The sequence below is a fragment of the Chlorocebus sabaeus genome, chromosome 22, assembly GCF_047675955.1.
Source record: "Chlorocebus sabaeus isolate Y175 chromosome 22, mChlSab1.0.hap1, whole genome shotgun sequence".
Lineage (NCBI taxonomy): Eukaryota > Metazoa > Chordata > Mammalia > Primates > Cercopithecidae > Chlorocebus > Chlorocebus sabaeus.
The window spans coordinates 21,471,757-21,488,511 of NC_132925.1; the positions used below are offsets into that span (position 1 = coordinate 21,471,757).

The window sequence follows — 16,755 nt, forward strand, 5'->3', positions numbered from 1 at the left end:
ATCCCCTAACTGGTGAGCTCTATGCAAAGCTTTACTACCTGTAACCATTCTCTCCGATTCAGCTGCACTTTAGTCTGATACTGAAACCAATAACAATGTTGTTCAACATGGGCAAACAATCGCTTTAAAGTCTTTTTCTTTCACTTCTACTCCTATAGACAGCAACAGTCCTTGAAACAGCCGTAAATATTCTGACAAGAGAGGTGGAATTCCCCATAATGAAAGCTTAAGAAGAATCCCCTTAACAATATCCGGGCTTTACCCACCCCTAGGGGGTTCCCCTTCTTGTTCTCCCCTACTCACCCGTGCTGACCCTGCTCGCTGCGCCACTTATTGGGGTCCGTGCTGGGGGTGGTGGAGAATGAACAGACACAAAAGACAAAGACAAACAGAGAACATGGCGGCCGCACTCAGAGCCTCCACCTCACTTTATTTATACTCTATAAACCCCACGTCAGCAGAAAGAACGCAATGCAAAACAAACTTTCTTTTCCCAGATGTAACCTTCTACTCAGTTCCTTGTCTCTATGCTCTTCCTTATCTGCCCGCCTTCTTGGCACCTACGCGAGTTCATTAAAAGTTCAATTGGAGATACTGTCCTTGAGCCCTATCTATTCTCAGCATACTGTTTTCAAAGGCCCCTGCACCTGGGCATGCACATTAAGAGACAAAATGGTGAAGTATGACCTTCCAGGGACACTCCATTGGAAAAGGGAAGAAAGCCTCAGATGGGCATGTGTATAACTGCCTAAACACATTGCACGTGTGTGCTCACTTTCCAAGGGTAAAAAGGGCACTGTGCATGCAGACGGCCCATCCTAAGGGAAGAATCATGGGAAAGAGGCAAGCTTATTGATATGGTTTGGCTCTGTGTCCATACCCAAATTTCATCTTGTAGCTCCCATAATTCTCATGTGTTGTGGGAGGGACCTGGCGGGAGAAAACTGAATCATGACGATGGGTCTTTCCTGTGCTGTTCTCATGACAGTGATTGGGTCTCATGAAATCTGATGGTTTTAAAAACAAGAGTTTCTCTGCACAAGCTCTCTCTTACCACCACCATGTAAGAAGTGCCTTTCCCCTTCTGCCTTGATTGTGAGGCCTCCCCAGCCATATAGAACTGAAAACCTATTAAACCTCTTTCTTTTGTAAATTGCCCAGTCTTGGGTATGTCTTTATCAGCAGCATGAAAATGGACTAATATGGTAAATTGGTACCAGTGGAGTGGGGTGTTGCTGAAAAGATACCCAAAAATGTGGAAGTGACTTTGAAACTGGGTAACAGGCAGAGGCTGGAACAGTTTGGAGGGCTCAAAAGAAGACAGGAAGATGTGGGAAAGTTTGGAACTCCGTAGACACTTGCTGAATGGCTTTGACAAAAATGCTGATAGGGATATGAACAATAAGGTCCAGGTTGAGGTGGTCTCAGATGGCGAAGAGGAGCTTATTGGAAACTGGAGCAAAGGTGACACTTGTTATGTTTTAGCAAACAGATTGGCAGCATTTTGCCCTTGCCCTAGAGATTTGTGGAACTTTGAACTTGAGAGAGATGATTTAGGGTATCTGGTGGAAGAAATTTCTAAGCAGCAAAGCATTCAAGAGGCTATTTGCATACTGTTAAAGGCGTTCAGTTTCAAAAGGGAAACAGAGCATAAAAGTTTGGAAAATTTGCAGCCTGACAATGCCATAGAAAAGAAAATCGTATTTTCTGAGGAGAAATTCAAGCTGGCTGCAGAAACTTGCATAAGTAACAAGGAGCTGAATGTTAATCACCAAGACAATGGGGAAAATGTCTCCAGGGCATGTCAGAGACCTTTGTGGCAGCCACTCCCATCACAGCCCCAGAGGCCTGGGAGGAAAAAAGTGATTTTGTGGACTGGGCCCAGGGTCCACGTGCTGTGTGCAGCTTAGGGACTTTAATGCCCTGCATCCCAGCCACTCTAGCCAAGGCTGAAAGGAGCAAACATAGAGCTTGGGCCATGGCTTCAAAAGGTGAAAGCCTCAAGCCCTAGCAGCTTCCATGTGGTGTTGAACCTGTGAGTGTACAGAAGTCAAGAATTGAGGTTTGGGAGCTTCTGCCTAGATTTCAGAAGATGTATGGAAACGCCTGGATGCCCAGGCAGAAGTTTGCTGTTGGGCGGGGTCCTCATGGAGAACCTCTGCTAGGGCAGTGCAGAAGGGAAATGTGGGGTAGGAGCCCCCAAACAGAGTCCCTACTGAGGTACTGCCTAGTGGAGCTATGAGAAGAGGGCCACTGTCCTCCCGACCCCAGAATTCTAGATCCACTGCCAGCTTGCACCATGCATCTGGGAATGCCGCAGACACTCAATGCCACCCCATGAAGGCAGCCAGGAGAGAGGTTCTACCCTGCAAAGCCACAGGGGTGGAGCTGCCCAAGACCATGGGAACCCGCCTCTTGCATCAGCATGACCTGGATGTGAGACATGGAGTCAAAGGAAATCATTTTGGAGCTTTCAGATTTGACTGTCCTGCTGGATTTTGGACTTGCATGGGCCCTGTTGCCCCTTTGTTTTGGCCAATTTCTCCTATTTGGAATGGCTATATTTACCTAATGCCAGTACCACCATTGTATCTAGAAAATAACTAATTTGCTTTTGATTTTACAGGCTCATAGGCAGAAGGAGCTTGCCTTGTCTCGGATAAGACTTTGGACTGTGGACTTTTGAGTTAATGCTGAGATGAGTTGAGACTTTGGGGGACTGTTGGGAAGGCATGATTGGTTTTGAAATGTGAAGACAAGAGATTTGGAAAGGGCCAGGAGCAGAATGATATGGTTTGGCTCTGTGACCCCACCCAAATCTCATCCTGTAGCTCCCATAATTCCCACATGTGGGAGAGACATGGTGGGAGATGATCGCATCATGGGGATGGGTGTTTCCCATGCTGTTCTCATGATAGGGAATGGGTCTCATGAGATCTGATGCTTTTAAAAATGGGAGTTTCTCTGTACAAGCTCTCTCTTGCCACCACCATGTAAGAAGTGCCTTTTGCCTTCTGCCACGATTGTGAGGCCTGCCCAGCCACATAGAACTGTAAGTCCATTAAACTTCTTTCTTTTGTAAATCACCCAGTCTCAGGTATGTCTTTATCAGCAGCATGAAAACAGACTAATACACCTATAAAGTCCTAGGATCAGGGTTAAACACCACACTTGACCTTCAGGTACCCACTTGGATTTCATCCAAGTGAATTTTCCTTTCTTTCCTGTTCTAAAGGCTTTAAAATAAACTTCCACTCCTGCTCTGAAACTCATCTCTGTCTCTTCTTCTGCCTTATGCCCCTCAGTTGAATTCTTTCTTCTGAGAAGACATGAATTGAAGTTGCTGCAGGCCCATAGAAAGTGGCTGCCAGTATCTCAGATACCTTCCATCAGTAACAGGACTACAGGCATGCACCACCATGCCCAGCTAATTTCTTTTAGTTTCTATAGATACAGAGTCTCATTATGTTGTGCAGGCTGGTCTCAAACTCCTGGACTCAAGTGATCCTCCCGCTTCAGCTTCCCAAAATGCTGGGATTATAGGTGTGAGCCACCATGCCTGGCCAAGCACTTTTTAAATAAAATTCTTATGATTCTAATATCAGAGCTCCTACCTGTCTTAAAAACTTTATGATTTTAATATCAGAAATTCTATCTATAGGAACAATGGGTGTGCACATCTGGTGCTATGTGCCTTTTAGTTACAAGGAAGTGAGTCAAACTGCAGCTTGATAAATGCTTAATTATAATTGTATTTCTGTCCATTATTCTTGCTAACCCTGTGACAACAACTTCATTAAGTGTGTGAGTGGGTGGGAGGAACACCTTTACAGAAGGAAATGTATGTTTTACTCTCAGGCAGATAGGAGCGGGCAGAGAGCTATGTTATATCTGCTTTTTATTAATTGTCTTCAGCTCAAAATAATCCTTATACCAGAGAGACATTTTTTGGAATGGTATATTTCGATCTCCTATAGACTCTATAGACCACTCCTGCAGCCGCTCAGATGCTGATGATGGGACTCAGGATACACCAACCCAAAATATGACCATAGGAGACCGGAACACATCACCCTAAAATACGCCTCTTTGACATATTGATTATTCTGAGCTAGTTATTCTGGGAAGCTGCAGACACAGAAGCAGCTATGAAAAGTTGTCCTTTTATCTCAATAAAGGAAATCTCCATTGATAAGGATGTCTCCCTCTCTGCACCAAGAAGACACTGATTATTAAATCACTAAACAGGCTTTTTATTTTTTTGACATGAAGTCTCACTCTGTTGCCCAGGCTGAGTGCAGTGGCATGACCTCCACCTGCTAGGTTCAAGCAATTCTCCAACCTAAGTCTCCTGAGTAGCTGGGACTACAGGCGTGCACCACCACACCTGGGTAATTTTTTCTTTTTTCTTTTTCCTTTTGTTTCTGTATTTTTAGTGGAGATGGGGTTTTGCCAAGTTGGCCAGGCTGGTCTCAAATTCCTGAGCTCAGGTGATCAGCCCACCTCGTCCTCCCAAAGTGCTGGCATTACAAACATGAGCCACCAGTCCAGCCCTAAATCACTAGAGACTCTTAAACAATCAAGACAGGATCAACTGAAATCTGCATAACAAACCTTATCTCTGTTTAAGGTAATTTTGCTGGCCATCTCAACTGAATCTGTCTCTGTCTCCACATCCTTATTTGTTGTTGTTGCTGCTGTTGTTGTTGTTTTCAGAAAATGATAATATTTAAGCCTGAAGTTGAAAAGATTTTTTTGTTAATTTTTATTTTTTAAGATTTACTCTTTGGAAGGCCGAGATGGGCGGATGACGACGTCAGGAGATCGAGACCATCCTGGATAATCCGGTGAAACCCCATCTCTACTAAAAAATACAAAAAAAAAAAAAGATTTACTCATCTCTCTGGGTTATCTCCCATCTTGCATACAAGATGTATACATGTTACTAAACTTGTTTTTCTCTTGTTCAATCTGTCTTTTGTTACAGAGAGTCTCAGCTAAGAACTCATGAAGGGAATATAGAAAGTCATATTTCTTCCCCTATACCAATACATTTAACAACTTTACACCACTCCCCTTCTGTAAACTGAGTTATACCCAGACATCTTAGCCGTTAGCAGCATTAGCAAAATAAAGAGCAAGATCACGTAACACAGATTGGTACCACTATAAATTCATGATCCCCAAACTAAACTAGACCATCAACACTGCCTGATATCATGACTGTCTCACTAGTCAACCCATACTTCTTTCTTTACCATCTTAACCATTTTTTTAGTGTGCATTTCAGCAGTGTTAAGTATATTTACATTGTTGTGCAACAGATCTCCAGAACTTTTTCATCTTGCATATCTGAAACTCATTAAACAATTCCACCATTCCTGGTAACTGTCACAGGGGGTGGCAGGGACAACAATCTGGGCCAGTGGCTCTGGAGTAAAAGAATTTACCAAAAATGGTTGTAAAGAAAGGCAAATTTATGAAAGAAAGTAGGAAAAGGCAGGCACAGTGGCTCATGACTGTAATCCCAGTACTTTGGGAGGCCAAGGCAGGCAGATCAAAAGGTCAAGAGATCGAGACCATCCTGGCAAACATGGTGAAACTCGTCTCTACTAAAAATACAAAAATTAGCTGGGCATGGTGACACACGCCTGTAGCCCCAGCTACTTGGGAGGCTGAGGCAGGAGAATGGCCCGAACCCGGGAGGCAGAGATTGCAGTGAACTGAGATTGCACCACTGTACTCCAGCCTGGCGACAGAGTGAGACTCCATCTCAAAAAAAAAAAAAAGAAAAAGAAAAAAAGAAAAGGAAAGAAAAGGAAGAAAGACAAGACAAGACGAGACAAGACAAGACAAGACATTGCAATAAAGCAACTGGAAGCCTGCAAAAGAGGAGCTGACTGCAAAGAGACAAAGGTTAGCTGGAGATTTTATAGAATAGAACTTGGGCTGATTGATAATGCCAATGCACTGGGAGCATAAATTGCATTCTTTTGTCAGCTGAGATGTTTGATAAATTGAGGCGTTTGTTGGTAAGCAGTAAGTTTGTGAGCTATGTACATTATCTGAGTAGGAGAGTCATATGTCTTGGACAATATATCCTTGGGCATAAAGAAAAACAGACCCATAATTCATCTGCTTCCTTTTTTGTTTGTATGTCCTGACCATGAAGAAAGGCATATTTATAGCTTATTTGTTTTATCTCTTTGCTTTCCCCTGGTCCCACCAGCCTGACTCCTTTTCCCTAATTAGGACTCCACAGTAACAACCACTCTACTTTCTGTTTCTATATATTTGTTATATATTATTCTTTATAATAATAAACCTTCACCCCATCTTTAGTCTCCTCAGAGGTAGTCTGTCTACCTCTTTCACAGAGAATACAAACTATATCAAATTATAGCCATCATGTCTATAAATTGTCCTCCATACCTACCTAACTTTCTTCCTTTCTTCTTGTTACAATGGAAGTGGTATTTCTTCCTCTTATATGAAACCAATCTCTCCATCTCTCCTCTAAATACCATCTCTGTTAATCTTCTCAGGAAGTCTACCCATCCTATTATCCTTTCTTTCTCTTATCCCTTTGCTGATGATTCTCTCAGCATTTAAAATGTCAGGCCTTTCCTAACATAACAGTAATAATAATGAAGAAAATTTTCCTGAACTCCACACCCAGGGACTGAGCATGCCGTCTTTTCTTCAGACAAACTTCATAGAAATGTTTAAACTTGCTGATTCTATTTTCTCATAATCTCCTCATTCCTTATTCACATTCATCTGGCTAAAGCCCCCAAACCTCACAATTAAGGTCCCAGTGGCCCTTATATTGCTAAATCTAGTAGATACTTTTCAGTCTGCATTGCATGATCTCTAGGCAATATTTGACCCTGTTACCCATCCACTTGTCTTTGAAAACACCCTTTCCTTGATTTCTATGTGATATTCTGGTTTTTTACCTCCCATCTCTTTAGCTGCTTATTTTCAGTTTCCTTTGTCCATTCCTGTTCTCTACCCAAGCCCTAGGTAATCTCTTCCTCCCATATGGTTTCACAGACTCTGTTAGTAACTCTCAAATCTCTATCTTTGGTGCATTCTTCTTTCTCCTAAACTCCAGACCCACACAGCCAACTGCCAAATATCCTAAAGGAGACATCATTTGGCTGTCTTGAAGACAGCTCAAAAGCCACATATCTAACACTATACTTACCATGTCTGCCCTCACCCCATATACTCCTTTTCACTGTCTGCCCAAGTACTCAAACCAAACTATTGACTTGTTCCTCTCTTTCTCTCCCAAATCAATCACCAAATTCTGTCATGTTCACCTCTTAAATGTATTTCAAATCTTCCCCCTTTTCTTTGCCTCTACTGCCACCACTCTTGTCCAAGCCACTAACATCACTTACCTGATCTATTTAGTATTCATTCATCAGCAAATAATTATTGAGTTTCCAATACTTGCCAAGCACTGCTGTAGACATTGAAGGTAAAGCAGATAATCAGAGTTCTCTACTTTGTAAGTAACACCTAAATCTTTGAATCCATGCTTTGTCTTCCAACTCTTGAAAGAGACGTTGGTATAGAGAAATCGTTCTCTATTATATAATAAACAGTGCAGGCAAAATACATGGCAAATTACATTTGTACCAGTGTAGAAATGATAACATGTGGTGGAATAAGCTCTGGGGAACTGGAGAGTGGATGCCTTGACTACAAAACAGCCTCTACTTAGGTCTAACCATTGTTTCCAAGAAGAAATATGAGCTAAGAGAGAGCATTCAGACCTTCTACTTTTTCAATTCTAGTGTTTATGTGACATTGCCTTATGGGTTTTTATGTATTTCCTTGCTTTTAAAAATTAGTCCTTTTTCTTTTCTTTTTTTATGTATTTTTTGTAGAGACAGGGTTTCACCACATTGGCCAGGCTGGTCTGGAACTCCTGAGCCGAAGCAATCTGCCTGCCTTGGCCTCCGAAAATGCTGATTATAGGCATGAGCCACTGCTCACGGCCTAAAATTTATTTTTTGTGTACCTTACATCCCATATTACAAGCCATTTTTCTATGCCAAAACATATATTTTGAAAATCACTGTGCTTTTTTTTGGAGGTAAGATGTCTGAACCCTGGAAATATTCTTAATCTAGAACAGGTCAGATCCCAGACATACTGAATAAATTATGTTCTGCTATATATTTAGAAACACTTCCAAAGATTTTTCACATAAAGAAACTTAGTAAATTTCACAGAATGAAATTTCCTTTACTTGACAAAGATCATATAGCAAAAACCTTCATAAAATATTAATGGAAAAACTTCAGATGTATCTCTTTAAAGAATAGGAACAAGAAAAAGATAACTCCTACCACTGCTATTTGTTATAACCACTAGAGGATATTTATTCTTGATTTTTTTCCATGTTTGGGTGTAAACTCATGATTATTTTGCTAGCCCTACCTCACCTTTCTAACATGATGGTAATCAGTCTCTTACAAAAGATCTCGTCTTTTAAAATCATTTGGAAAAGACTATGCCTACCTTCTTTTATTTTGGTAAAGTATATATAATATAAACATTTCCATTTTAGTCATTTTCAAGTGTACAGTTCAATGGCATTAAATACATTCACGTTCTTTTACAACCATCACTATCCATCTGCAGAACTTTTTCATCATCCCATACTGAAAATCCATACCTATTAAACAGTAACTGCCCATCCTTCCCTTTCCCCAGCCCCTGGTAAACACTATTCTACTTTCTGTCTTTATGATTTGACTATTACAGGTACTTCATATAGGTGGATTTATACAATATTTGTCCTTTAGTGCCTGGCTTATTTCACTTAGTGTATAATGCCTCCAAAGTTTATCCATGTTGTACCATGTATCAGAACTTCATTCCTTTTCATGACTGAATAATATTCCATTATATGTACATGCAACATGTTTCTATCTATTCATCTGTTCATGGATATTTGGGTTGCTTCCACCTTTTGGTTATTATCAATAATGCTGCAATGACATTAGAGTACAAGTGTCTGTTTGTGTCTCTGCTTTCAATTCCTTTGGGTATATAACTAGGAGTAGCTGCAGAATATGTTCATTCTGTGGTTTCTTGAGGAACTGTTAAACTGTTCTTCATAGCATCTGCTCCATTTTGTTGTTGTTGTTTGAGACAGTCTCACTCTGTCACCAGGCTGGAGTGCAGTGGTGTGATCTCGGCTCACTGCAACCTCTGCCTCCCAGGTTCAAGCAATTCTCCTGCCTCAGCCTCCCGAGTAGCTGGGACTACAGGCACGCACCACCATGCTCAGTTAATATTTGTATTTTTAGTAGAGATGGAGTTTCGCCGTGTTGGCCAGGATTGTCTCAATCTCCTGACCTCGTGATCCGCCCACCTCGGCCTCTGAAAGTGCTGAGATTACAGGTGTGAGCCACCATGCTCAGCCGCATCTGCTCCATTTTACATTCTTACCAGCAATATACAAGGTTCCGATTTCTACACGTCTTTGCCAACATTTAACTTTTTTGGCTTTTTTTCTCTTTAGAGACAGGAAAAACACAGACTTGCTTTGTCACCCATGCAGTGCAGTGGTGCAATCATAGCTCACTGCAGCCTCAAACTCCTGGGCTCAAGTGGTCCTCCTGCCTCAGCCTCCCAAGTATCTGGGATGACAGGCACACACCACTACACTTGGCTATTTTTTTATTTTTAGTAGAGATGGGGTCCTGCTATGTTGCCCAAGTTGATCTTGAACTCCTGGACTCAGTGATCCTCCCATCTCAGCCTCCCAAAACACTAGGATTACAGGCATGAGCCACCATGCCCAGCCTTATTGTGGTTTTTATTTGCATTTCCATAATAATGTTGAACATCTCTTTATGTGCTTACTGGGCAATTTTATATCTTCATTGGAGAAATGTCTACTCAAGTTCTTTGCTCACTTTGAATTGAGTTGTTTAGGTTTCTTTTGTTGTCGAGTTCTAGTTCTTTACATATTCTGGATTTTTTGTTGTCATTGTTTTGTTTTTTGAGATGGAATCTCACCCTGTCGTGCCCAGGCTGGCGTGCAGTGACGCGATCTAGGCTCACTGCCACCTCTGCCTCCTGGGTTCAAGCGATTCTCCTGCCTCAGCCTCCCAAGTAGCTGGGATTACAGGCGCTTGCCACCATGCCCAGCTAATTTTTTGTATTTTTAGTGAGACGGGGTTTCACCATGTTGGACAGTCTGGTCTCAAACTCCTGACCTCAGGTGATCCGCCCACCTTGGCCTCCCAAAGTGCTGGGATTACAGGCGTGAGCCATCATGCACAGCCATATTCTGGATATTAATCCCTTAACACATACATGATTTGCAACTATTTTCTCCCATTCTGTGGATTGCCTTTTTATTCTGTTGACAGTGTCCTTCTATGTACAAAAGTATTTCTTCTTCTTCTTTTTTTTTTTTTTTTCTTGAGACAGAGTCTCGCTCTGTTGCCAGGCTGGAGTGCAGTCACACAATCTCGGCTCACTGCAACCTCTGCCTCCCAGGTTCAAGCAATTCTCCTGCCTCAGCCTCCTGAGTAGCTGGAACTACAGGCACACACCACCATGTCCAGCTAATTTTTGCATTTTTAGTAGAGACGTGGTTTCACCATGTTGGCCAGGATGATCTCGATCTCTTGACGTCGTGATCTGCCTGCCTCAGCCTCCCAAAGTGCTGGGATTACAGACATGAGCCACCGTGCCCGGCCCAAAAGTATTTCAATTTTATGAAGCCCAATTTGTATATTTTTTCTTATGTTGCCTATGATTTTGGTGTCATACTTATGAAATCTACCAAATCCAATGTCATGGAGATTTTCCTCTATGTTTAATTCTGTTTTATAGTTTTCACTAAACTATTATATTTAAGTATTTGACTTATTTTGAGTTAGTTTCTATATATGGTGTTAGGTAAGGGTCCAACTTCACTCTTCTCATGTGTATATACAGTTTTCCCAGCACGAACTGTCGAAAAGATTGACCTTTCCCCAGTAAATGGTTTTGTACCATATGTTTTTAAGATGACAGCTAAACCAAAATAATTGAAAACATAAAAACACCGTGCTGGCTAAACAAAATATGTGGAGGCTGGATTTTGACCCAAAGGCCACCAATTTACAACAGTGTTTTAACTTCATTTCACATTAAATTTTCCAAATGAACTAGGAGGAGAGAGAAACTTACTGTGGCTTACCATGTTCCAAGCATAGTGACAGGTACTGGTGATAAACTGGTCAAAAAGATTAAGAGTTTAAAGTCCTAGCATCAGGGAGTTTGAAGCTGAGTAGGATGATTTGTGAAAAAAAAACACACTTTATTTTAGTATTTGGTCAGCAAATGTTTATAAATACGGAGCCCAAGCAGAGAGTCGGTTGAGAACAGGATTAGAAACAGTTTTTGTTTCGCTTTTTGAGACGGAGTCTCACTCTGTTGCCCAGCCTGGAGTGCAGTGGCCCGATCTCGGCTCACCGCAACCTCCGCCTCCCGGGTTCAAGTGATTCTCCTGCCTCAGCCTCCTGAGTAGCTGGGACTACAGGCGCGCGACACTACACCTGGCTAATTTTTGTGTTTTTAGTAGAGACGGGATTTCACTATGTTGGCCAGGCTGGTCTCGAACTCCTGACCTCAAGTGATCCGCCCGCCTCAGCCTCCCAAACCGCTAGGATTACAGGCGCGAGCCACCTGGCCGGCCGAGAGACAGTTTTTAGGATAAATGGAGGAAAACACAACACAACATAACACAACACAACACAGGTACAGGTCCACGACAACTAAGAGCGTAGTCTGCAAGTACCCAACTGCCTACTGACAGCTGTCTCGTCTATGGCGCTTCTTTCAGCCGGGAAAGCGTTCTTTGCGTGCTGTGACATAAAAAAGCAGCGCCGGAAGGGAGAGGGCGGAACTTCCACCTGAGCCGCAGCGACCGCTTTGGTCTATCGTGTGGAATGTTGGGTAAGCTGCGTGCTGGCTTCGGCGCGGGTCACTGGGCGTCCGTGCGGCGGAGTCCTTCGTCCTCTAGGGTCCCTGCACTTTGCGTCAGCTAGAACCACTATCTTTGCACTCCTGGTAAGCGAGTTTCTTCTTTCTCCTAATGTGTGTGTTGGGGGTGGGAGGACGCCGGAGACGTTCCGGGACGCACTTAGTGGAGCATATGCGCTCGGAAGGTCCAGAGGTAAGAGGAAGCCCAGTGAATAATAAACTGTAACTAGTGCAGTACCTTAAGCAAAATCAGTGGTTACTGAAACGATGTCCTTGATTGCTTTTTACAAGTGGGGTTTTCATTTCTGTGGTATTCTAAGTCTTTACCAGTTACAAGAATAAAACTTTTAAAACTCTTTCTGAAATCAATGTTTATTAGACTGGTGCCTGGGGACTCCAGCTTAAATATTTCGGGGATTTTAAAGTAAATTGTTTTCTCTTTAAAGGGAGGCTGAGCCGGGCGCGGTGGCTCACGCCTGTAATCCCAGCACATTGGGAGGCCGAGGCGGGCGGATCACGAGGTCAGGAGATCCGAGACCATCCTGGCTAACACAGTGAAACCCCGTCTCTACTAAAAATACAAAAGAATTAGCCGGGCGTGGTGGGCGCCTGTAGTCCCAGCTACTCGGGAAGCTGAGGCAGGAGAATGGCGTGAGCCCGCGAGGCGGAGCTTGCAGTGACCCAAGATGGCGCCACTGCACTCCGATACTCCTCAAAAAAAATAATAAAGGGAGGCTGAACTTTTTTCTTTTTTTTAATGTAAGAAGCATCGAGCAAGGATATTAGGAAAATATTTGCGTGATTACTGTGAGCCAAATATTGTCAAGCATTGGATTCAATGTTAACATTATAGACAAAGTCCTTGTCCTCATGGACACTAGTTAGTCCTTACCATCTAGAGAGGCAAATAGATAACCAGCCAATTACAGTACAGTGTTAGAAGTACTGTCATAGGCACAAGAGTGCTGTGAAAACTAATGGTGGAATACGAAAGTGTGAGGTGAAGAGTAGCTAGAGATGCTGATGCTGCTGACCTGGCCAATAGGCTTAGAAATATATGTTGGGAACAATACCAATGGATAGCAATATCCCTTGAAACAACACTGAAGGAGGACCAGATTGTGAAGCAAAGGTAGAGGGGTTATTTCGATTTGTTGCATTTGAGGTGTTTTTTGTTTGTTTTTGTTTTTTTGAGACAGTCTTACTCTGTCGCCCAGACCGGAGTGCAGTGGTACAATCTCGGCGCACTGCAACTTCTGCCCCCGCCCCCCCCGCCAAGCAATTCTTCTACTTCAGCCTCACGAGTGGCTGGGATTACAGGCATGCACCACCACACCTGGCTAATTTTTATAATTTTAGTAGAGATGGGGTTTCACCATGTTGGTCAGGCTGGTCTCAAACTCCTGGCTTCAAGCGATCCTCCCTCCTCGGCCTTCCAAAGTGCTGGGATTACAGGAGTAAGCCACCGCACCCGGCCTGCATTTGAGGTGTCTTTCTGATGAATGGTCATTGAAGCCACAGAAGTCAGTCACATAGCACAAGGGAAATATATAGATTGAAAAAAAGAATAGGATAGAATGCAGAGTTATATTCACCTTTAAAGGAGGGGCATCTGGACATCAGTGCACTGGTCAGAGAGCAGGAAACCTGTGCAGGGTCATTAAATGAAGCCAAGGGAAGAAGGAATTTTTCAAGTGTTTTATTTGCATTTTGTAAAAATTTGAATTCTCTTTATTTCTTTTCCTTCAAATTTGGGACTAGTTTTACATCTGTAAGCACTTTCAATATCTCAAGGACATCCTGGCCTTTAGGATAAAATTGTGGAGCTTTTTATACATTTGTCCCAATCTTGGACATTTTCTTTGTTAAAAACATTTGCTGCAAAATAAAGCCTGAACTGGGGAAGAGTTTGTTGCTATTTTTTGATCAGTAGATCTCGGTATATTTCTGTAATGAGGGCATTGGTACAGCAGTTCCTAAGTGCTTTTTACCTGTTGCCATTCTCAGTTGCTTTCATGTCCTTTGTCTTTATTTGTTGCTTTTGTGAAGGATCTTGTGTTTGGTTCTGTATCTGGGCTTAGTGTAGAATGGAGGAGAATGTAGCATCATGATGTCAGCTGCCTTGGTGATACACAAATTTGTTGCCCAGTAACATTATCTGGGCCCCTAGATAAAAATCTGAAAAGGAAAGTTATCCTTTTAGCTAAAGCAATAGTGAAATTCATTTCTAAAATAAAAACCCAACTTTTTTTTTTTTTTTTTGAGACAGAGTCTCACTCTGTCACCCAGGCTGGAGTGCAGTGGCACAACCTTGGCTCACTGCAACCTCCACCTCCCGGGTTGAAGCCGTTCTCCTGCCTCAACCTCCCAAGAAGCTGGGATTACAGGTGTCTGCCACCATACCTGGCTAATTTTTGTATTTTGGTAGAGATGAGGTTTCCCACCACGTTGGCCAGGCTAGGCTTGAACTCCTGACGTCAGGTGATCCACCGACCTTGGCCTCCCAAAGTGCTGGGATTACAGGCATGAGCCACTGCACCCGGCCAAGAACCCAACTAAGTTTTAAACTTTTTGCTCAATGAGTGATCACAGGCTCTAGGCCACAGGAGTCTAGAAAAAAAATTGGTACAAAGATTTGACTTTGTGTTTCAAAAATTGATTTTATTTTGGTATTTCAGATTTATACTTGCACAATTAGTTGATAAGTTTTAAAAATCTTAATTTTTAATTGCATTTTTCTTCTTTTACAGGAGTTTTCTTACATATCTGCTTTCCTCAAAATGAGTGTTTGTGTCAATTTCTTCAGACCCTTCACCAGGTTTTTGGTGCCATTTACCCTTCATAGGAAGAGAAATAATTTATATTCAACAATTTTGCAGAGGTACATATCTTCCAAAATACCAGCTGTTACTTCTCCTAATAATGAGAGTACACCCCCTTCTGAAGAGCTAGAATTGGATAAGTGGAAAACTACCATGAAATCTAGTGTGCAAGAAGAATGTGTTTCAACAGTCTCAAGCAGTAAGGATGAAGATCCTCTAGCTGCCACCAGAGAGTTCATTGAGATGTGGAGATTGCTTGGCAAAGAAGTACCAGAACACATCACTGAAGAAGAGCTCAAAACCATTATGGAATGTGTTTCTAAAACAGCAAAAAAAAAATATTTAAAATATTTATATGTGAAGGAAAAACACAAAAAAGCTAATCAAATAAAAAAGGAAATGAAAGCAGCAGCAAGGGAAGCAGCAAAAAATGCCAAGCTGCTGGAAACCACTGAGGAAGATAAACAGCAAAACTTTCTATTCTTACGACTTTGGGATAGGAATATAAACATTGCAATGGGCTGGAAGGGTGCCCAGGCCATGCAGTTTGGACAACCTTTGGTTTTTGACATGGCTTACGAAAATTATATGCAACCAAAAGAATTGCAGTATACTATTTCCCAGCTTTTAGAAAGTGAAGGATGGAACAGAAGAAATGTTGATCCTTTCCATATTTATTTCTGCAATCTAAAAACAGATAGTGCTTATCACAGAGAGTTGGTTAAACGGTATGAAGAAAAATGGGACAAACTGCTTTTAACAGCAACAGAAAAGTCTCATGTAGATTTATTTCCAAAGGACAGTATTATCTATTTAACTGCAGATTCTCCCAATGTTATGACTACTTTCAGGCATGACAAAGTTTATATAATTGGGTCTTTTGTTGATAAGAAGATGCAGCCAGGCACATCCCTAGCCAAGGCAAAACGGCTGAAGCTGGCAACTGAATGCCTTCCATTAGATAAATATTTACAATGGAATACTGGTAACAAAAATCTCACCTTAGATCAAATGATGCGTATTTTGTTATGTCTGAAAAACACTGGTAATTGGGAAGAGGCTCTGAAATTTGTTCCCCAGAGAAAACATACTGGTTTTCTGGAGATTTCTCAGCATTCTCAAGAGTTGATCAACAGATTGAAGAAGGCAAAGACTTTTAATTCATTTTCAAAAGGTTCTCTAAATGTGTGTGCACAGAAGAAGTGGCCCAAATGAGAACATTTCATGGCCTAAAAAGTAAATGGGTTGGAAATACAGTTCTGTTAATATATTTCTTCCCAAATAATTCATTTTTCTCTTCTAAAGGTAGTTTTTCCCAACTGACTGCAGGGTTGTGTCTTTTCCCAATTAAATATCTGTAGAACTTTGGGATTATACTTTGTTTACTGTAAAAAGATAATAAGTAAAAAGAATTGTCCAATATTGTTGAACAGAATCATCTTTAAATTATCCCAAATAAATAGTTGTACCATTGGTAGACTTTTTTATGGAGGTTCCTAGAGGGTGGTGCCCTGGGGAGGGCTTGGAAGCTCTGCACCCCTTCCCCCATACCTTTCCCTGTGCATCTCTTCATCTGTATGTTTTGTAATGTCTTTTATAGTAAACTAGTAAATGTGTTTGCTTCAATTCTATGAGCCACTCAAGCAGATTAATCAAGAGAAGGAGTTGGTACTCCAACTTGAAGCCAGTCAGTCAGAAGTTCTGTAGGCCCAGATTTGCAACTTGTGCTGGGGTGGGAGGAGGGAGCAGTTTCGGGGACTGGGCCCTCAACCTGTGGGCTCTGACACTATCTCCAGGTAGATAGTATCTGAATTGAATTACAGAACACCCGGCTGGTGTCCAGTGCAGAACTGATTGCTTGTGTGTTGATGAGAAATTTCCCCACATTTGGTCACAGAAGTCTTCTGTCTGTGTTGCTTGTTGAGGG

General features: G+C 42.0%; 1 protein-coding gene across 1 annotated transcript; it reads left to right on the forward strand.

The window, feature by feature from the left end:
* The first annotated feature begins 11,953 nt into the window (after positions 1 to 11,953).
* Positions 11,954 to 16,301, forward strand: TRMT10C (tRNA methyltransferase 10C, mitochondrial RNase P subunit). Its single transcript, XM_007985968.3, has 2 exons — positions 11,954 to 12,093; positions 14,757 to 16,301. The coding sequence occupies exon 2, from the start codon at positions 14,787 to 14,789 to the stop codon at positions 16,041 to 16,043; it is 1,257 nt and encodes a 418-aa protein (XP_007984159.1). The 5' UTR covers positions 11,954 to 12,093; positions 14,757 to 14,786; the 3' UTR covers positions 16,044 to 16,301.
* The last annotated feature ends 454 nt before the right edge of the window (positions 16,302 to 16,755 follow it).

Excerpts from the sequence above, each read along its gene's own strand:
- TRMT10C (XM_007985968.3), top strand. The coding sequence starts at position 14,787 with ATGAGTGTTTGTGTCAATTTCTTCAGACCCTTCACCAGGTTTTTGGTG.